Source organism: Aethalodelphis obliquidens, unplaced genomic scaffold (genome assembly GCF_003676395.1).
Source record: "Aethalodelphis obliquidens isolate GAN/ISIS:26980383/991018 unplaced genomic scaffold, ASM367639v1 scaffold14, whole genome shotgun sequence".
Taxonomy (NCBI): Eukaryota; Metazoa; Chordata; class Mammalia; order Artiodactyla; family Delphinidae; genus Aethalodelphis; species Aethalodelphis obliquidens.
Genome location: NW_020837958.1, coordinates 5,890,898 through 5,913,813, shown reverse-complemented (window position 1 = coordinate 5,913,813; position 22,916 = coordinate 5,890,898). Strand labels below are relative to the sequence as shown.

The following is a 22,916-nucleotide window of genomic DNA, read 5'->3' as shown; positions in this document are numbered from 1 at the left end:
GTCTTCATTTCCTGAGAAATCATAACCCTTACATGGTTGATTTCAAGTTAAAGGACCCTAAAATCTTAACCCTTGGTCGGCTTTTCCTATATGGCCGTGCTTCTCCCTGTGTAACATATATGTTGCTTTTAAAGTATGTAGTTAATTCAGTCTTTATAATTTCAGTCTTTAGCAATATGGTTGATTCAGGTAAACCAGCTCTACCAAAAAGAAAGCTACATTGTTGATGCATGCACACTGTGTAACATTTGGTAGCTTGCTACCTAAAGGCACCTCTAATGAATCATATTGTAATATGACAAATAATTTTATAAAACAAATAATCGCTGTATCTCTTCGTTGTTGTTATTAACCAAGATTTTTTCTCAAGTAGTTTGTGAGGCAGACTATCAATACAAACAGGTGCATCTGTGATTAGCTTTGGATCAAGTCCCACATGCAGAAAATTAATGCTTTTAAAATGTGGTTAAGGGGACTTCCCTGGTGGCGCAGTGGTTAAGAATCTGCCTGCCAATGCAGGGAACACAGGTTCGAGCCCTGGTCCGGGAAGATCCCACATGCCGCGGAGCAACTAAGCCCGTGTGCCACAACTACTGGGCCTGCACTCTAGAGCCCGCGAGCCACAACTACTGAGCCCGCGTGCCACAACTACTAAAGGCCGCGTGCCTAGAGCTCGTGCTCTGCAACAAGAGAAGCCACCGAAATGAGAAGCCCGCTCGCCGCAACTAGAGAAAGCCTGCGTCCAGCAACAAAAACCCAGTGCACCCAAAAAATAAAGAAATTAAAAAAAACAAAGCAAAACAAACAAAAAATGTGGTTAATGTGCCTGTATCTGTATAGTTTTAAAGGTATTTCCCTTGGCATACTATGTAAATGTAATCGTTCTTCAATAATCTGTATGAGGTTTCAAGTTAATTAAATAACTCCATCATTTACTAGTTATATGGCCTTGAGTGAATTACTTACCCTCTGTGCTTCAGTTTTTCATCTATAAATTAAGGATGATAATTCTCTTTACCTCACAGAGTTGTTTTGGGAATTAAACAAGGTAATATGTGTAAACCTCTTTAGAATAGTGCCCAGATCATACTAAAGCCTCTAAAAAATGTTTCTATTACTTTGTTAAACTCAGAGGTGATAAAGATTTTTAGTAAACATGTGCAACTGTTACTTTTTTAGCAAGCAAATTATTATTTTTTTTTTTTTTGGCTGCATCGGGTCTTCGTTTTGGCATGTGGGATCTTTTTGTAGCGGCGTGTGGGCTCTTTGTTGCAGCACGCAGGCTTCTCTCTAGCTGTGGCTCACGGGTTCCAGAGCGCACGGGTTCTGTAGTTTGCAGCCTGCCAGCTCTCTCGTTGTGGCACTCAGGCTTAGTTGCCCCGCGGCACGTGGGATCTTAGTTCCCAGACCAGAGATCGAACACACATCCGCTGCATTGGAAGGCAGATTCTTTACCACTGGACCACCAGAGAAGTCCCATAGCAAGCAAATTTTTTGATCAAAATTAATATCACTTCTAGTCTATAGTTTGTTTTATGGTTTTACCTTTTGAAATGACTGATTTGTACTATTGTTTTGATAATCTTTTCTAATACATTTGACCAAATGCTTAAAAATAATGAGAGTTAGAAAATAATGAGTGTTTTATTATGTACATGTGTTTCATAATATATTGTAATGAGTTAATCATGAAAAATATTTTCCCGTGTTTAAATCATTTTATAGAATTGTGGGGTTTTAAAAAAATCTTTATTGGAGTATAATTGCTTTACAATGTTGTGTTAGTTTCTGCTGTACAACAAAGTGAATCAGCTGTATGTATACCTATATCCCCATATCCCCTCCCTCTTGAGCCTCCCTCCCACCCTCCCTATGCCACCCCTCTAGGTGGTCACAAAGCACTGAGCTGATCTCCCTGTGCCATGCAGCTGCTTCCCACTAGCTATCTATTTTACATTTAGTTGTGTATATATGTCAGTGCTACTCTATCACTTTGTGCCAGCTTCCCCTTCCCCTGCTGTGTCCTCAAGTCTGTTCTCTACATCTGTGTCTTTATTCCTGGCCTGCCACTAGGTTCATCAGTACCATTTTTTTAGATTCCATATATGTGCGTTAGCATCCGGTATTTGTTTTTCTCTTTCTGAACTTACTTCACTGTGTATGTCAGACTCTAGGTCCATCCTATAGCATTGTTAATGCTAGCTCCAAATTAGTCTCCTGATAATTTTAATTCCTCTATCAGATCAACTGTGCAAAGTTTTTACTCTAGATACATTAGTATCTTCACCTGAGATCTCCTGCTTGTCAGTACTTCTGTGTTTGTATACCCTTACACTCTAAAACCCTGGCTTCCTCTGTCTCCCAAAACATGCATTTTGGGCTGGCAGTCTACAGAATAGTAGTGATAAAAGGCCAAGGTCCTGACCTTGATCTGTGAGAACCAGTCAGCTTGCTGTGCTCTGCAGTCACACACCACATCCTTCAAGCAGCATCTGAGCACAGATCAGCGTGTGCTGGTGGTGGTCACCTCATGGCCCTGCTTAAAGATGAGTAGTACAGTGGCGGGAGATGTGGATGAAGCACCGCCAGTCCCACAGCACTGGAGAGGATCTTTCAGTTTTCTTTAAAGTAACGATGAAATAATAACGATGCGCCAGTCCTAGTATCTTGACAAATTATAAAATGCTTCTCCCACCTCTTTATTCTTCCTCTTCCACTTTCTTTTTTTCCCATGGGCATGGATACTTTTTCCCACGAAATGAGTCAGAGACAAATGCCAACTTATTAAACATCTTGCCCTATCATATTGTGAGCCATACTGATGGGAAGTATCACCAACAGAAGGGCTGGATATATGCTTAAAATTTTTATACGTGAACCTCTTTTTGCAAGTCATATCCCATTTACAAAGCGCTAAGGGAGTTTGCTATTTAAAACACTTTTTCGTTAAGCCAAATAATCATCCTTTAATTTATCTTTCATGTAAATATGCATTTTCCTGTCCCTTTGTTATAGGTACTTTTAGTGGAAAAACAGTTCAGAATTCTTGATTTATTCATCATGGAATTAGTAACATCTGGAGGACAGCCAATTAGTCTTCACTGTACTATAGGCAGGATCCGGGTCTTTACCATCTCTGTAACACAGTGGACTAGTGATCGTTCAGGTGTGGATATGGTTTGATCAAACAGCAGGAGGTGAGTGGTGTGCAGTGGCCAGAAAAGTAAATTAGGACATGATTGTGCAGGTCCTTGAGTGCTGTGCTCAAGAGGGCAGAGAGCCTTAAAGTAGAAACGAGGTGTGATCTGGTGTACATTTTAGAAAGACAGTTCTAGTGGCAGCGTGGCCTGACAATGCGTATTTTATGGTATGTGTGTTGATCTTGTACTGAGAAGGGGCATTCACCTTGATGGAGTTCTGTGTCTATCACTCCCAGGTTTAGTGTTCTTTCGTGCTGCTGTGATTTGCCCTATAGTATATTTTGATGAATTGTGCCTGTTGTCCTTTAGTTGACTGTGTTATGTTGCAGGGCCAGGGCTACATTTTCAGTATCAGTGGCTGTTTGGAGCCCTGGGGTAACTTAAAAGAAGATGAAAATTAGTCTGGCTCTAGAATCTTACAAGGTTTTCTGGTGGCTGGATATGTGGGGAACCAGGGCATGGATGTCTGCAGCCTAATGCCTTAATAAATGTATCAAAAAAGGCTTATGTGAGAAAGAGAACAACCTCTTCTCACCATCAATATTGGTCCAAGTTTTTTCTCCTCACCAAACCACATGATAGGGGCTGACCATCTGAGAAGTGTGCCAGGAAAGATTGGAAAAGTCAGCTTGCCCTTGTGACCTTGGGTTTGTGCCCCTAATTTGGAGATATTTCCTGGGTAGGGCCCAGCATCCGGTTGGAAGCCTGTGCTGCCTCATGAGTACTGACTGACCTGGCTTGACCTTCCTTCAGGCCCCGGATTAGTGCTTGGTCCATGTGTTCCCATCCTGTATCAATAGGTCAGATGATAAAAATCGTATCAGTCCCCCATTCCAATAGAGGAATAACAGAAGTGAAATATCCTGACCGAGGGAATTACAGGTCATCAGCAGATGAAGTGGCGATGAGTGGTCCCCAGAATATTGAGGAAGAAATATTAACAAGAAGAGTTGTGACTGTAGACCCCTGATGTTCAATTAAAGAGTCCAGATTAGCTCTCCCAGGCCTTTGTCTCCCCAGTTCCATCTGATTATTTCACTTTTCATCTCATCCAATAATTTAGGATTATTCCTTTCTTCTCTCTCAGTGACTGCTTAACTGGGCTTTCCCTTTACCAGGTTAGGCGAGGTAACCCAAGGGGTATTTAGAAGCCTTGTTGCTTGCTTTACAGTTTTGCTCTCAATACCTTCAGGGGCAAATTTAGTCTTGTTCTTATTCCCTGCAGAGCAGGAACGTGCCAAGGTGAGGAGAGCAGTGGTGTGGAGATTCTACATAGGTGACTGATATGGCAGGTAGATCAGCCTTCAATTGGAAGAAAGGTCCTCCTAGCCAGGGCTTTTTTCCTTGTGATTTCAGATGCTCTGTGACTAAAATCTAAGGTAAGGCTTATTTCGCCTCAGGAACAATGACCTTCAGACCAGAAGTGATGGAGTTTAGAGATAATTTTTTAAATTAATTAATTTATTTATTTATTTTTGGCTGTGTCGGGTCTTCGTTTCTGTGCGAGGGCTTTCTCTAGTTGCAGCAAGCGGGGGCCACTCTTCTTCGCGGTGCGCGGGCCTCTTACTGTCGCGGGCTCTCTTGTTACGGAGCACAAGCTCCAGACGCGCAGGCTCAGTAGTTGTGGCTCACGGGCCTAGTTGCTCCGCGGCACGTGGGATCCTCCCATACCAGGGCTCGAACCCGTGTCCCCTGCATTGGCAGGCAGACTCTGAACCACTGCACCACCAGGGAAGCCCGGAGTTTAGAGATAATTAACCCTCCAGTTATTGAGCTACACAGTAGCTTCTACAGTAGTTTCAGTTTTATGCCTGGAAGGGGTTTCCATCTCAGAATATGGAGAGTTTGCAAATGAAATTGTCGTATTGCTATTGGTTATTATTAGAGAAATCATGGAAAATGGGGAACGTGCCGCAACTCCAGAGACAGGTATATAGAAGTCCACTTTCAAACAGGTAGCACACTGAGCACCAATCCAAAGACAAGTTCTGAAGCAGATCTTCTTTGCATTGTTTGTTTCTGTTTTGAGATCACTTGTTTTAACATCTGCCACATTCGGTGTTGCCTTCCTTCTCTAGGCCTGACTTTCTTTGATTCCTTTAATGACAGACAGTTTGAGGACCTCAAGGCCCCATAGACTCTACACTCCTTTTCAGATGAACATGGCCCAAACCATATTACCTGCACTTCCCACAGTTTACCTAAGTCTTCTGAAGGTACTGGGCCCTGAAGCTGCAACTGGGCTTGGTGAATACGGCGTACGATAGGGAGTGGCCCTTCCTACACATGGATCCCTTAGGAGATTTCCAGACCATCATTCTGACAAATAGAGGGGATGTCCCAACCTTCTTTATTACCTTTCTTAGAACAGAGAAGGAGGTGGGTGGAGGTGTGACCCAAGGAAAAATTTATTAACGATTTCCACTTACAGTGAAGTACCACTGAGTTTTGTTTGTTTTAGTTGGGAATGGGGGGGAGGAGTATTAAGCAGGGGATCAGAATTTAGTTCTTCCTTCATCAGATAATTAGCCAAAGTGGAAACTTGAAACCACGTCTTATTAGGAGTGGTTGAAAGAACTAGAGATGTTTAGCATGGAGAAGGGACGCGTGACGTCACACGCAGGCACATGCGTGCACGCACACAGCTAATCAAGGCTAGTTAGTTCAGCCTCCTAAGTATTTTGCAGATCAACTCACTTTTTATTCCCAGTGATAAAAGGTGAGTTCCCTTCTGATTCTAGGCCAGAGGTTGCAAATCAGTTGTCTGTGGGCTGGATTTGCCTACCAACATATTTTGATTGGCTCCAGCTCTGTTTTCATATTGGGACATTTCACACCCAAATTTCTAGCTTCTCTTGGGAAAAATCTAAGACTAGGGTAACATAGACCTGAACTGCTGCATGGCAACAAGTGATTAGAGCTGAGTAACAGCTGAGCATGCTGAGTAATTAGGCCTGCACTCTCCAGGTTACCACAGTCCCCACTAGTCTGACTTATGCACTCATTTATGTCACCCACCTGGACCTTTTAGACATTGGAGTTCCTGTTCCCCTGTTCAGTAACTCCAAGTATTCAATCTACTCAAACTGAATCATTGCTTGCTTGGTTGAGTTGAAGAATTTGAATGGCTTTGACTAGATCAATCTCTTCCATCCCTATGATTATCTGAAATCAAATCACTTGGAGTGTGAGGCCCTTTGCATGCTTCTGAAAAGTCAGTTTTTTTCTCATAATACCACTATGTATTCATTGTACGTCACTTAGCCATAATGCTATGCCCTGCCCATGGGATAGACAATAAATGTTTGGATGGATGGACAGATGGATGAAAAAACACAGAAGCGCTTGTTTACTTTTTCTTACATGGATTTGCCACTGGCATGTGACCAGTAGGGGGAGCCCTGTATTAATTTGGAAATCCATCAGAAGAATCTCTGTTCAGCAGTCTAGTTCTATTTAATTTAGGGATTATGCTAAGAATTTATCCCCCCGACTCTGCCCCAAGAATTCAAGTTAACAACAGTAGGAAATTTATAAACTGCAGGAAGGAGAGTATGACCCTCATCATTGCCCCCACCCAGGGCTTTTCAGAACGAAGACATTCCAAGTTAATATCTAGAGTCTTTTAATCCACTTGAAAGCAGCTATCATTAAGCTCTTAAAAATTTCCAAATTTGGGGGCACATTTAGCCCTTAGAGTCTCATAGGAATGGGCTGCTTCAGGCACAACCACAAAATGATGGGTTTGCCAAACTACATGACAACCACTCTTTCCATAATTTTCATCTTAAAAAATGAGGGAGTAGTTGGAGATTGGTTTTAAGGTCCTTTCCAGCTCCAAGTAAAGCTAGTTTATAGGAGAAATGCCTTATAAATGGGTGAAAATGTAAAAATCTCTTTGAGAACTTTAGGAATTATTTTCTCCTACCTAAATCTGTCACTTTTGGAGAAGTCAGCTTATTTGGGGAAAACGTAAGTAATAGAAACTCTTAGCATACTATAAAATGCTAAACTTAGAAAAACAGTATGTGATGGCATGTTTGTTCTTTTTGTTTAGAGTTTATAAATTATGGCTTTAGTTTCATTATAATTAATTGGCATTCAGTTCTCTGTTCTGGAAAGTTCTTTTTCTTTTGTTAATTATTTTAACAAAATCAAACCACAATTTATTATAAAAGGAAAAGTTTTTTATGGCGTGGGGCTGAATTTCAGGTTAAGTAATATGGGGTGAGGGGAAATGGCAAGGAGGGCTCATAACTTCCACAAAGACCTAAACATTAATAGAGAAGAAAACCAAACAATGCTCAGAGATCTCAAAGCACTCTAAAAACTTTATCTCATTAAGCTTTTCACCCCCTGTGCAGTAAGTATTCTGTTAGCCATACAGGTGAGATTCTAAGAATTTCAATTAAGTTGTATTCTTGGTACCACAGAGCTCAAATTATACAGTTTGTCAAAGGAAATGTGTGCTGTGTCATTCTAGTGTGACTTCAGTGGAGTTACCACCTCATTTCTCCAAAACAGGCATAGTGTAACATCGTTGTTACTTTATGTAATTCTTTTCGCTATTATACTGTGATTTTAAAATTACTGCTAATGATTCCAGTTGAAAATTTGCTTAAGGCATTTGCATCTGTTTCCTTCTAATTTGTGTGGGTTCATTTTTCAGTTGCTTGAATTCAGATCCTGTTTACTCCAAGCGGGTTTCTCTGGGGTAGAGGGCAGGGCAGAAGTGGACAAAATGGCTATTTGTGGTGTCCTAATTATTTGTACTAATAGCCTGGATTCCTGGGGCTTTGCCCAGATTCTACAGCAAGTTGTTGCACTTCCTATTTATATGTAATGGTGATACAGGTGTCAATCTTTGTTTTCTTATTTTACTAAAGTATCTTGAATTTTAATCTTTTCACTTGGGTTTTTAGTTATCTTTTTGAGCACTATACAGTAGTGTTTTCTCCATACTGTTTTCTCCAAAATATGACCAAACATCACAGGTTACATGATATTAAAAAAAAAAATGTATTCCTCATAAAATTTTACTTTTTTTGTAATAATTATCAAAGTTTAGATTATACTTACATTGTTTTGGTCAATTGTACACCTATAATGTTTGAAAAAATAAATCTTAAATAAAATTAATCTTAAAAATAATTTGCTTGTAAAAAGAAATTATTTGCTTGTGAAATAATTGCATAATTTGCTTGTGTTGTCAGTTTTCATACCAAACTAAAAAGTGGGAAACTCGGATTGGCTTTTGAGTATAAAATAAGGTTCCTTCTGCAAACTCTTGATTACTGATGCCAAAGAAATGAAAAGAAAAAAAGTTTATTCATGTTAATTTCTTTTAGAAATGACACTGATTGTGGGTGCTCTTCTAATTACAAAAGCAATGCAAGCGGTTGCCAAAAATATGATAAATATTCCAGAATACACGATGGATACATTTTAGTATAATGTCTTCAAGGATTTTCTAGGCCAGCCAATGCACTTTAAAAAAACTTTTATTTATTTTTTTTATACAGCAGGTTCTTATTAGTTATCCATTTTATACATATTAGTGTATATAGGTCAATTCCAATCTCCCAATTCATCAAGCCAGTGCATTTTTGAGTCAGGTTATCTCAACTGAATGATCTAATAATACTGATTTTGATTTTGTATGAAGTAAATCAGCCTCTTATTTATTACCCAGCCAGGATATGCGTAGTTGTGGCAATAAATACCAGTAGATATTTCACTCTTGAGTAGAATATGTGGTGTCCCTAAGAGGAATTGTAAATTGAGCTATTGTTGGTGAAGACTCATTTATCTTTGTATATGTGTATACTCTATGGCCAGCTTGCATACAAAGTGATGTGATATCTTGGTATGAGATAACATATAGTGACCTTTCTCCCTTTGATTTTAGACATCTAGGACTTTTTTGTGGTAAGGATTGTTGAAACCATCACTAAAAAGTATATATAGAGAGGAAACATTTGGTTTTTTTTCTTCTGCAAGAATTTAAAGCTCCCATTGTTGTAGAGGTACTATTACAGGACTTTTATCTACTTTTAAAGAAAGAATTAAATTTAAATTGTTTGCTGTATACTTTTGGAAACAGCCTCAACATAGAAGAAAACAAGTAAAGAAGTCATGTTTACTACTAGTTTTCTAATATTCTCAACCACTGAACTTACAAGTTATGGTAACCTTATTTTAGCGGTATCTTAAGAGGAACAAACATTTTCCTAGTACAGCAAGTATCACCTGCAGGTGGCCTAAAATAAGCATATTGAGTTAACTCCAGAAACAGCCTATAGGCTGTGAGGTGGAGTTCAGATAGATAGTGAGATTTCACAGAAACACTTGGTGTGTGGTATAAATAACCAGATATCAAGATACCAATTGATGCATATAAAGTAAAATGAGAATACTAATAGCTTAATTTAAATATCCTTTGTAAAACTTGATGTTAAAGAGAATTTAGGGGCTTCCCTGGTGGCGCAGTGGTTGAGAGTCCGCTTGCCGATGCAGGGGACACGGGTTCGTGCCCCGGTCCGGGAAGATCCCACATGCCACAGAGCGGCTGGGCCCGTGAGCCATGGCCGCTGAGCCTGCGCGTCCGGAGCCTGTGCTCCGCAACGGGAGAGGCCACAACAGTGAAAGGCCCACGTACCGCAAAAAAAAAAAAAAAAGAAAAAAAAGAATTTAATTTGATGTTAACGTAGTGAAGCCTCTCTACTTAAACACAGAATACTGAGTTACTTGTATACACATAGCCAGATAAAGAAGGCTTGAAATTGAATTTATTATGACGTGTATTCTGAGTAGAAGGAAAGATAATTTAAGTATAAATAAAGGCATTAATCAATTTTATAAAAGCCGGCAGATTTCAGGTTAACTCTTCTTAGACTTTTCAGTGTTGTTATATTTGATAGATCCGAGAAGATGGTCTCTTTTATGGCAAGGAGAAATTACGTAGAGTCAGAACTTAAGAGGAGAAACCAGTGAACAGTGCAAAAGAATATGGCTTTTTCATGCGTGGATTTCTGTTTTGGCTGATGAATCATTTGGTCATTGAGCATTCCAACAAGTATTTCTGGCCCTTCAATAGCCAGGCACTGAAAACACTGCTTCCTCCTTTGGGTTAAGTTCTTAAAACTTCTTGAGTTTTAATTCACCTGTATAAAGAATATATTTTAGTGCTCGCTTCAGCAGCACATATACTAGAATTGGAGTGATACAGAGAAGATCAGCATGGCCCTGTACAAGGATGGCATGCAGATTTGTGAGGTGTTCCATATATATATATATTGGGTTTTTTTTTGCGGTATCATGTTGTATACCTTAAACTAATAAAAAGTTATGTCAATTATATCTCAGTGAGATGGGGAGAAAAAAGACTATATTTTGAAGATGTCCACACATTGATGACCATCAAGGCTGATTTATTGTTTAGCATGCTGTTGATGTAATTTTGTAAGTCAGGTTATATCTTATGGGGTTTCATTTCGTCTCTGATCATTTCCTGTATAATCTTTGCCATTCAGAAAGGAGACATTTAATATATGACATGCACAGTGTAAGGAAAAAATAGCTCCCAGTGTGTGCATTTGTATTCCCTTAATATCCCAGCTTAAGGTGATATTTCTTATTGGACTGTATGTATGTGTACATAATATGTAATGTGTAAATGTATATCTTGGGGAAAAACCTGAGTTGAACTTTAAAACTCTGCACGACTGCTTATTAAATATTCAAATGGTACTGAGATCCCTGGTCAGAATGAAGGAGTCCATCAGCAGATCTTGTAGACTTTCCTGGTAGTTCTCCAGATTGATCAGTGTCTACAAATCCCATCCCTTCTCTCCTTTTGTGTAGGAAAGCTGAACAGTTAGTGGCTACCCCTGTCAACTCTACTTATCTACTTTGCACTTAACAAGTCTCATTTCCTTATTGCAAATGCGCTTGTGCATGCGCACACGCATACACACACACACACACATGCCTACCCCTAGGTGAGAACATTTTTATTATCAGTCTTCTCCTTCCTCATCCTGTTTCTAGTGATCTCCGGACTTCGGGGAATTGCATAATAGCTTCTTTTCACAAAATGCTTGGGGACCTCTTTATAATACATTAGCTAAGCATTATGGTCCCCTGATGAAATGTACTAAATAAAAAACTGTTTTCAGATACGGCTAAGAATGCATATAATCTATCCTTACAAAGAAAATCCTCCACAACTGTTACCATGCCTGATGTACATCTGCTTGTAATACTAGCATGGGAAGCTGTCTGTGACGTAGTATGATATGCACATTGCATGACGTATATAATAGGATGCACATATTTTTACTTCTTTGTATATTTCATCCATTCAACAAAAACTTTTTTATATGCGTTAATTCTATAGCATATTGTAATTTCCCGCAGCTGTTTGCATTCTATTCCCTTGATTAGAATTTTTTTTCTGCCTATTGAACTCTTATTTATTCTTTCAGAACTTAACTGAACCGTAATCTGTGAAGCTCTACCTGTTTCCCTAGTCCCTCTCCTAAGTGTTGGTGCCCTCTGTCCTTACTCCTATTGTCCCACTCATAGCATTGTCATGTAATGATTTATTTATATAAATATCTGTTCTCTTGCTCAGTCGTGAGCTCCCATCACCCAACCCTGATTCAAGTAACTAACATGTCTTCTACTGAATGGAAGAATGCCTGTTTATTACTTTGCATTGCTCCAGGCCATGAGTTGATATGCATAGAGCATTTTGAGAGCTCTTTTATTTCCTGTGTCTGATAAAGTAACATCAAATGTATTTTGTGATTCCAGTTCTTCAATTCTTATCCATATGCTTATTGAGATTTTTTTAAAAAACTTTATCGAGGGATAGTTTATATACTCTAAAATTCATCCATTTTAAGTGTACAGTTGAATGGTTTTTAGTAAATTTACACAATCTTGCAATCATCATAGCACTCTAATTTTAGAACAATTCTTTTACCCTAAGAAGCTCCCAGTTGAGGCACTTCAAAATATTGCTGGAACCGTCCAGAAATTTCTGTGTGGTGAGTTGAATTGGATGACCTCAAAATGTGTCACTGTTTTTGGCTCTAAACTGTGTTGGGCACAACATACTTAAGGGAGGCCTAGATACTTAGTGGTGCTGTGTCCTGAAAGAAGAGTGCACGCTGGCAATAAGGGACATAATTTCCTTTCAGGGGCTTACTCCGTGGTGCACTCTGTGCTAGGTCCATTATGTACATCACCTTATATGAAATTCAGAATATAATAAGCTGTGATGTAGATGCCTTCTTCATTTAATACATAAGGACTGCAGAGGAGGATAAGAAACAAACGAGGTCATGTGGCTAGGAAGTGGAAGGGCTAGGATTAGCTCTTTGGCCTGACTACATACCACATTGCCTTAAACATTCAGCAGCTATTGCTACATGTGGAGTGATTCCTATACTCCTATAAAAACATAAATCTTAGGAAACATGTAAGCCGATTTGAAGAGTTGTTATTTAATCTGAAAAGAGAAGAGCTGACTGTGTTGAAAGGATAAACTTTGAACTCAGCTTTTTCTTTGACTTGGTTCCATACAGTTTTGGGGGTTTCCTTTTTTTTTTTTTGGCTGCGTTGGGTCTTCGTTGCTGTGCGCAGGCTTTCTCTAGTTGCAGTGCGCAGGCTTCTCATTGCGGTGGCTTCTCTTGCTGCAGAGCACGGGCTCTAGGTGCGTGGGCTTCAGTAGTTGTGGCTCGCAGGCTCAGTAGTTGTGGCGCAGAGGTTTAGTTGCTCCGTGGCGTGCGGGATCTTCCTGGACCAGGGCTTGAACCTGTGTCCCCTGAATTGGCAGGTGGATTCTTAACCACTGTGCCACCAGGGAAGCCCAGTTCCATACCGTTTGGTCTGAGGGTGAGTGGGCACATTCTGACTTGAGTCAAGCAGACCTAGAAGAGCAAAGAAATAGGGTCATGTTTTAACAAACTATAAAATATTGAAGCCATTTGGGCTGTCAGCAGAATTTCTGATTGAGTTTGCTTTGGGGATTGTTTCTCTTTTAAGTCATAAAATGTTAACACTGGTTGGTCTTTAACAACTCACAAGGTCAGTTATGTCAGTTAGAATATTGGTTTGGCTGCTGTGGCAGAGGTTTAGTAATGGCTTAGATAAAATAGAAATTTATTTCTCTGTCAGATAAAAGGCTAGGTGGGTAAGCAATGTTTGGCATAAGAGCTCCACAATCATTAGAGATCCTGCCTCTTTTTATCTCACAGCTCTGCCACCATTAGCACATGGCTTTCACCTTGGGGTCTAGGATGGCTGCTTTAGCTCCTTCCATCACATCTACTTTCTAGCCATCAAGAGGAGGAACAGGCACAGAGGAGGACATGTATTTTTTTCCTCCTGTAAGGGCCTGACCAAGAAATTGCATGTATTACTTGTCATCTTATCAGATAGAACATAGTTATAGGGCCACATGCCCTGTGAGAGAGAATACAGAAAATACAGTTTTTATGGCCGGCATATCCAACTGAAAATTCAGTTGTTATATTAAGGAAAGAATGAATGTTGAGAGACACTTGGCATTCTTTGCCCCATCCTTCTATGAAGATGAGTTTAATATGAGAAGCATAGAGGGACTTCCCTGGCGGTCCAATGCTTAAGACTTTGCACTTCCACTGCAGGGGGCACGGGTTCCATCCCTGGTTGGGGACCTAAGATCCCGCATGCAGTGTGGCGCAGGCAAAAACAAACAAAAGAAACCCAAAAAACGCAAGCGCAGACTTATATGTAAGAAGGAGGGAGATAGGGGACGCTTCAGGCCAAACTCTTTCTTAGGGTCTCTCCTTTTTTAATCTGGAATATTTGACCAAATCTAGATACTTCTGTTGAAGTGATTCCCCTAGGCTTTGAAGACACCACTTTGTCTGTTTAGAAGTTGGCGGTGTGTTAGTCTACCTTTTATGACGCAGTGTCAGTTTGAATTCGTGTTCTTCCTGGAGAAGTGTACGCAATGGCCCCACGGTTGATATCTGGGTTGGGAGTACTCCAGAGCACATTCTACGCTGGTCAAGTCTGGATGCATTTTCTTTCTTCAAAATGTTTCTAGGAAAAAAATTCTCTGCTCGTCAGAATGCTGTTTTAATTAAGACATTATTCAAGATAGAAAGCTTAAAATTCCTATGGTTGGCATGCATGCAAACTTTTCTGTAACAAAACAGCATTTGTTTCTTAGAGAACTGATGATATTCTGGAGTCCAGAGTTCATACTCCAACCTCAGTACTTAACTATGACGTGGCCTTGACTAAGCCAGTGGATGTCTTAACTTTTCTTAGTTAATAATATCTTAAAACAGAGTTTAGAAGTACTTTCTCTCATCATAGTATATGTATGTAGTCAACAACTATGAAGTCCTTTAAGAATGTGGGTGTCATGGAATTTTCTGGCAGTCCAGTGGTTAAGACTCCATGCTTCCACTGCAGGGGGTGTGGGTTCTATCCCTAGTCTGGGAACTAAGATCCTGCATGCCTTGCAGTGCGGCCAAAAATAAAATAAAAAAATTAAAATGCTGGTGTCCTTGTTTTCATTGTTGGTTATTTGAGATGACAGATAACTTCAACTTTCTTTAAGGATGCGTTTTACTCACAGTTAGCTTGAGCAGCAAGAGAAATAAATGTGAAGATAGACCTAATACTTGCCAACATGTCACTTTATGGCATTCTTCTAAAGGCATTTTTGATAGGAAAAGGTTATTTTATCTCTTGAGATTAAAAAGCTTGAGTAAGTTTGGTAGGCAGGATATTTCTTGTGATAACATATGTCCTTTTCTGAGAATGTATTTTGGGAGACATAGATTTCACCATAAAGCCTTAATTGTTTGAAGATCTGCATGTCACTATTACATTTCAGGCAAGACTAATTTTAGCCAAGTTCACTGAAAATATTTACAGTATTATCTCCAGTAATTTCATCTGATTCCTTTTTAGCACGCTTGCCGCCGGCAAATTATACAGAGTGTATCAAATAACTGCTGTCTGTAGAAGTGGCAAGTGGTTTCGTGATTCCCTCCCTGTTTGTGTGGGTGAGTTCTCTCCACTCTCTCTGTAGCCTGCATCCTCACTGATGTTTTGTTTTTCTCTTTTGCAGATGACATGGTTGGTACTGCCTGGCATGGTAGGAAGGTGAGTCATAAGCTCACACACAAGCACTAGAGCAACAGAGCTCATGGTTATTTATAGGGGAGAATCCTTACTTTGAAAAATTCATTAAAGTGACTAATGAGCTCCTCCATGTCTTAGTGACAGAGTAATGTGCCAGGCGAGTCAAACGGTGGAGCATGAGTCATCTGGTGGTGGAGGCCTTTTCCACTCCATTCCCTTTTTATTTCCCTCTCCAGGGTTGTGTGGTTCCTTTACATCAGGATTTAAAAGTCTGCTTGAGTCACCATCACTAACTCAATTGCCTGCTGTTCTGAAGGGGCGATGGAGTTGCTAGGATATTCCCGGGAATACCTTCCTAAAGCTTTATGCTCTCAGAGCCCAAATCAGTGGACTTTCATGCAGCGAGACCCCATCCATCCTCTGGTGTTTTCTGTTCTTACTGGGAGAATGGAGGTATGAGGGACTTAGGCATGTTAGAAAGTGATTATAAGATGTCAGCCCCCACCCTTGCCCTTGGAGGAAGAGGCTGTGTCCTCTAGCCCCAGCTGTGTTCCAGTTTGAATGGGGTTCCACTAGGATATGCTAGATGTCTTCATTTTTATTGAGAAATGTGTTGCTAAGTCCTTACATTTGAAATAGCGTGAAGTGTCAGATGGTAATTAAGCTCTGTTCCTCCCTTAGAGAAGCCTGAGTGATGGCTAAGCTTTCCAAGAAAACCTGTTGCAAAGAGCTGGGCTTGCTTGGTCATTTGCTAAATTTAGGGCTTCACAGTCATCCTTCGTCTGCAAAAATAGCTTTGAGTTTGGAGGAGATCCAAAGGAGTCACAGCTTTGCAAAGGGGAGACCCAGGGACCCTACTTCTGTGAAGAAACCTCCATGACCAGCTTTAGGCAGGGTTTACAGCTCATGTTTGTTGATTCCATGTTATGTGCCAGGTGTTGGATGAGAACTTGATATATGTTTGCTCATTTAACTCCGATAGCCTCCCACCATCCTACAAATGAGGACACTGAGGTTAGGAATCCATTTTGTTTCGCAGCTACTTTGTAGCAAGGCTCTTTCTTTGTAATGCATTTTACATGTGGTTTTGTATATTTTAATTGCTTTATTTTAGTAAAATTCCCCTTTAAAACCTTTAAACTACTTATTGATGGCTACAGTGGGAGTGTGCCCCTGATGGTCAGGTATGGAAGTGATGGTGGTCAAACCAGACCAGAATCCTAGAAGATTACAGAGAATTAGGGCAGACAGCGTAGAACTCAAGAGGGATGAAGTTTGGGTCATCATCTTAATTCTAGTTTGGATATCTGCAAGTGACACAGTATTAATTCAGGTTAGTACATTCCATCCATTAAAGAAGAAATTTATATACCACAGAGGTACTGTAAAAGGAATTTTTAAGTGTGTCGGTAAAAAATCATATCAAAAGAGATACTGGTTATGACCAGGAAGAATTAGATTCAAAGAGTCAGAGAATTTCAGTACTTTAAAATTAATTGAGACCAACCCCCACCTCATTTGACATAAAAAGTGATATCCAAAGAAACTGAGTGCCATGAGGCTACATAATTAGTTAGTAAGTGATACAGACACAAGGTGCTCACACCTCTCTCTGTAGACCTAGCAGCCACGATCACAGTTGTAGCTGGAGCCTTAGATAAAGACAAAGAATGCAAAGGAAAGGATCCATCTGTTTCAACAGGCATTCACTGAGTAAAGTTTGTCACAGAAGATGAATTGGATCCTTGCCTTTAAGAAATCAAATTGATTTTACACGGGGGTTGCAAAATGATCTGGTGGAAAGCCATCATAGGCTAGGTATTGAAACTGATGTCACAGGGGTGATTGTGACACCTGCTAAGAACTAGTCAGAAATGTAAGTGGGTTTTATAAATCAGTACTTTTGGATAGGAGAAGGAACAGCTATGTCTGCTTGAGTTAAAGGAGTTACTCGTTATATTAGTCAAGGCAGGCTAACTGCTATAACAGACCACCCCAGAATCTCAGTGGCTTAACACTCTAAAGGTTGATTTTCCCCTCACGTCACAGTCTGGCGTGGATCAGCGATCGGGGCTCTGCTCTACCCAGTCATCCAGGGATCTCAGGCTCCTTCCATCTGGGGTGAAGGTGGTCCACTCTTCTCTTGGGCCTTGTGGTTCTCTGCAGAAACATCTGCATGCAGCCAGCAGATGAGGGAAGAGAGAGGAAGGATGATTTTATGGGTGGTTTCATGAGCCAGGCCTAAAAGTGGTGTCCCTCACTTCTGCCCTCATCCCATTGTCTAGAACTCAGTCACAGGCTACAGCTAACTGCAAGGGAGGCCAGAAATGTCATTAGCTGTGTGCCCAAGAAGAAAGAAAGACTCTGAGTTCACAGATCACCTGAAAGCATTCTTACTTACATATTACAGGTGATTTGTTTACAGCCTGCCCTTTACACCATCCCCAAATGGCATAACTATGGTTGGTTACCATACGTAGGTTTCATATCTCCATTGAGAAACAGCAGGGTTCTTTGTTGTTGCGGGTTTTTTTCCCCTTTCACTGATTCTACTTCTGATGTATGCGATTTTCCAAACTCTCTAGAACTATAGCCTAGGGCCAGCTGACTATCACTAAACAAGTCTCTATAATCAAACTAAGGTATTATTATCATACAAGTAAAAAGTACATAATTACGTTATAGAGGAAACTTACTCTTTCCACTTCCCTGGAATTATAAACATTTTGTACAGCTGGAGCCAGGAGGTGGTTGCCATAACAACCATGGAAAAGCTAAAAATAGCCCCTTTCATACTGTATTGCTTAAGGTGGAATTATGACATGTTATGGTGTTTTAGGGCAGGCAGTTCTCTTTCATGTGGGAAATGTTTGCAAACTTTCTTCCACAAAGCAATATTTGTATAATGTATTTGGATCGCTGGTTCTAATTATATATCTGACCTCCGTGATCCAGGATTCTTTTCTGACATGGAACCCTGTTTTGATATATTTCTCAGTCTTTTTGAGAATCTCTGTTAGAGAACTGTCTGTACCAATTTCTGTGTTATGTTTAAGTTTAAAAAAAAAAAAAGTAATGACCCTTCAAGAGCACACTTATATGCTCCCTGATAAGAAGGGAAAATATGAAGAGTTGGGATGTAGTCTTTTGTACAATCTCCCTTGTCTGCAGTCACACTCTGTATCAAGTAAGCAGTCCACATTAGGACCGACCCTGCGTTCCATTGCTTCACAGCAGCATTTACGCCTCCCCGTCTTCCCCCCCTCACCTGCAGTGTGGAGCAGTGATGAGAGGGTCCCAAGGAAGGCAGAAATCAGTGACTTATTTCATGGAAGACCTGTCACTTCCTCTATGACAGTAGTATTTTGGTAAGAGCTGTGCACAAGGATACTACAACAGTCTGATAGAATAGTGGGGCATGTAAGGAAGAAAAGAGGCTTGGGAATTTTTTTTATCCGAGTGATCATTAAGGAGAGTTTTCTAATTGGGGATTTCACAGGACAGAGGGAAGTCTAGAAAGCATAGCTATAGGAGGCTATAAATATAAGGTACTGAATTTTATAGGGTTTTGTGTGTTTAATGTCTCGCGGGTGGGAGGGCTAGTCATTGAAGAGAATAATTTTGGATGAAAAGGTACTTCCTTATCTGCAGTGGTTTCTGCTTTGTTTTTTGCAGTATTTTAATTCTAGTAGAGCCTCAATAACTTACACCACTGAGACACCATCGTGTGGCTGTTAGCAAATAAGCAACCTGATGAATTAAGGATGTTGCATCACAGCGAAGATTACTGGACTTGTTTACTTGGATATTTGTCATAGCAAACTAGAAATGTGCTGAAATATGAGAATCATGAGTCTTCATTATGGAACTTCAGCAAATATTCTCAACGTACCTTCCTGTCTTAGAATCGTTCCCCAAGTCCCCAGAAAATGAGAGATTAACCAGGGTTTGGTTTTATGTTTGTTTCTGTGTGCAATTAAGCGCAGCCCATTTTGTCCTTCTGCTTCATATAACAGAGTTGTCATGAGTCTGGCTGTGCCATGGAAACTGGTTTGACGTCACTAATTCTGCTTAGATGGGGGATTAGCGCTAGACAAAGTAGTTGATTTTAAAGGCAAGTCCTTTGTGCCTCGTGGTCCCAAATGTTCATCTCCATCTCTACGTAAAGAATAGATACTGTATACAGTACAGGGATTGAGACAGTTCTACAAGTGTGTTATTTGTGATTCAGACAAAACTAAGTCGAACATCATTATCCTTGGAGAGAGGGAGAGAGACTTTTATGCTGTCGTGTGTGGGGGGGGGAAGGCTTTTGGGAGACAAACCTTCTTCGTAGCACAGTGTTTTTGTGGAAGGGGTGTTTTCTCTGCTGTTACTTTGGTGCAGTGATAAATGCTATCCTTTTAGTGTTTACTTAGATCTAGTGCGTTCTCGCTTTATACTTCGTTGGTGCTGGATTTGCTTCCATGCATTTTAGAGTGCAAATATGGTGTTTTGAATAAAGTACCTTCCAATTCTGACTTTTCACTAACTCAAACTAACTCTACCCCCTAGAAATTTTAAATTAGGGTAGAATATTTAAGAAACAAAAATCTCACTTGCCTCAAGGAGTAAACAAAGCACATGTTTGCATAATTGTAGCATATTTGACTATTGGTCTGTATCAGTTTTGCAACCAGGAACAAGGTTTTTATCATCCTTAAATAAATTTTTCTGTATTGAAATCATTGCTTTGGTGAGTGAAGTTTTAGGAATCAATTTTGGTGAGGTCAAGATTTAATTTTTAAAATGTTTTTGATAACATTTAAACTTTAATTTTGGAAGACTTTTAAATTGTATTTCATTTGTGTGGAAGGAAATAAAGAATGTAAGATTTTTGTTCAAGGGCACATGCAGCCACCTCAGCCAATTTGAGTATCATCCAGCCCATAATCCCGCTGATAAAACCAGCAGTGTGATAGGTTACAGTGAGAAACAGCATCTTCTACAACTACTTCACATTGGCTTTTCTTCACTTGCTGTGAATGAGTGAGGACATAGCAATTCCTGGTTACATGAGAAAACATTAAAATAAAGCACTACCTATACCTACAAGGATGCTTGGGGCTCAGGATGGGGTGCAACTTGTCAGGATTTGGGGTTCCTTCTCAGAAAGCATATTGTATTGCAGAAGATACAATAACTTTCTTAGCTTCTACTTGATTGGGATCTGCCCTTAGCTTAAAGGTGACACATTCCAGTATATCATAAATATATTTCACTTTCTCTTTCTCTTTTTTAATAGATTTATCGAGATAGATTTCACATATCATAAAATCTACTTAATTTAAAGCATATAATTTGATGGTTTCTAGTATATTCACAGAGTGTATCATCACCATGATCTAATTTGAGAACATTTTTAACACCCTATAAAAGATAAAGATATTTTATGGGACTTCCCTGGTGGCGCAGTGGTTAAGAATCTGCCTGTCAATGCAGGGGACATGGGTTTGAGCCCTGGTCCGGGAAGATCCCACATGCCTCAGAGCAACTAAGCCCGTGTGCCACAACTACTGAGCCTGTGCTCTAGAGCCTGCGAGTCACAACTACTGAGCCCACGTGCCACAACTACTGAAGCCCATGGGCCTAGAGCCCGTGCTCTGCAACAAGAGAAGCCACCACAATGAGAAGCCCATGCATCACAACGAAGAGTAGCCCCCGCTCACCGCAATTAGAGAAAGCCCATGCACAGCAAGGAAGACCCAACACAGCCAAAATAAATAAATTAAAAAAAAGAGATATTTTAAATATCATAAATTAATACTGTATTAAAAGTCTCAGTAACCAAGGTGGTTTTTAACCCATTTCGATCAAAGGAATGTCTCACAAATATAGATAAAATGAAATTACTAGATACTCATTGCTAATTCACCAGTTTTTACCTTAGAGTTATTGGGTTCTAACTCCTGATAGGCATTCTTACTCTCTTAATATTTAAAAAGAAAAGCCTTTTCTGTCTGTGTGAGAGAGGCAAGCAGAAACTACAAGAATGGTGTAATTAATACATTGACTAAATATTTCCAACTTTCTTCAAAACCGTAATATAACAATTTAAAATTTGAGATTTGATTTCTATGTCCAACGTGTTAATGGATTTCGCCACTTAGGAAAGTGTATATAACTATTACTAATAAGGACTTCAGTTCAAAAACAGAAACAAAAAACAACAGCTCGTTTTCAGTGACTCATTAAGCGGAGGGTCCAGACTTCATTTGATGGTTGAAGTGGCATCTCGCCTAGAGGCTGGCAGATGGACTGGGTGACCTTTGGGAATTATTTCTTTTCAGATTTCTGTCTAAAATAACTTAGATGCCATTTAGTCATGTTTCTTTTATTATTTTGTATAAGAGGAGTCTGTATCGTCCTTTTTAAAAAATACTTAAAAATTAGGCCTTAGGAAGTAAATTCAGACCAAGAATAATGAGAAACTAAATTGAAGGAAAGGAACCTCATCTAGAGGGCAGGAGGCAGGTGGGGCAGATTGCAGTAGCAATCTGCCTGAGAAGAATGGATTTGAGGGGGAAAAGCGGGCTGTTAATTCTGTCTAAAATTCCTAAAACCCTAACCTCACACTTCACGCAAGCCATATATGACTGCTGACAATTTGTATGTTTTACAGCATTGCTTTCCTCAAACTAATTTTCATTTATTTGTAGACTGAGTAATTCCTGGTAACTTTCTGACTTTGAACTTTCATTAGTCGCTAAAAGTTACAGTAGAAATTGAGCTTGGCCTCTTGGCAAAAGAATATGGTTTGATGAACTATAGAGTCGCATGATTTTAGAGTCAACTCTACATTTAGTGCCTGAGAGCAGGACGTAACCATTCATTCGTGTAAGTACCTGTTACATGCTCAGGACCGTGCAGAGTATTTTGAGGAAAAGTGTAAGATAGGGGCTCTGAGGTCTAGAAGCTTATGGTTTTTTTGAGGGAGAAGAATGTTTATACTCATAGAATGATTAAATATGACAGCATGATAGTATGTGGTGATATGCCAAATTAAAGGCATACAAGGAGTATGAGAGTGTTTTTAAGGGTAAGAATTCTTGGTGCTATGGCCAGAGAAGACCTCAGAGAATAGAAATCAACTGGAGGAGACTGAAGATCTAATCTGGTCATGCCCCTGATTACTAAGACTGAGAAATGAGCTAATTGCAAAGAAGAGCTATTTTTATTTGATTGAGTTATGCCTCTTTCACTGACCAAGCATGTCACGTGCTGATGAAAGGCAAGGAGAGATGTGTGTTAGAAAAACAGCCAGGATATTCTGTTTCAAATAATTAGCTATCTAGATCCATAATTTATAAACAATTGTATATATGATTTCATTCTGTTTACTTGCATCTTCCTTTTTAGATCTAAAGGGGCAATTCTGAACATCTCCTCTGCCAGTGGCATGTACCCAGTTCCACTGTTGACCTTGTACTCTGCAACTAAGGTGAACAATTTTTTAGTAAATTGTGTCAGAAGAAGAATAACGAATACTTTTCAGTCTGAGAAATGGGCATGGAACTTTCTTGA

The 22,916-nt window shown here is 39.8% G+C and overlaps 1 protein-coding gene and 1 non-coding gene across 5 annotated transcripts in view; both read left to right on the top strand.

Moving 5' to 3' along the window:
* HSD17B12 (hydroxysteroid 17-beta dehydrogenase 12) overlaps positions 1-22,916 on the top strand; it is a 162,434-nt gene that overhangs the window by 123,152 nt on the left and 16,366 nt on the right. For all 4 annotated transcript variants that reach the window (XM_027114947.1, XM_027114950.1, XM_027114948.1 and 1 more), the window contains 2 exons: positions 15,340-15,374; positions 22,752-22,833. In XM_027114947.1, the coding sequence (XP_026970748.1) occupies positions 15,340-15,374; positions 22,752-22,833 (117 nt within the window). The remainder of the gene's footprint in view (positions 1-15,339; positions 15,375-22,751; positions 22,834-22,916) is intronic.
* On the top strand, positions 10,385-10,490 carry LOC113625243 (U6 spliceosomal RNA). Its single transcript, XR_003434586.1, has one exon. It is a non-coding gene; the product is annotated as a U6 spliceosomal RNA (small nuclear RNA).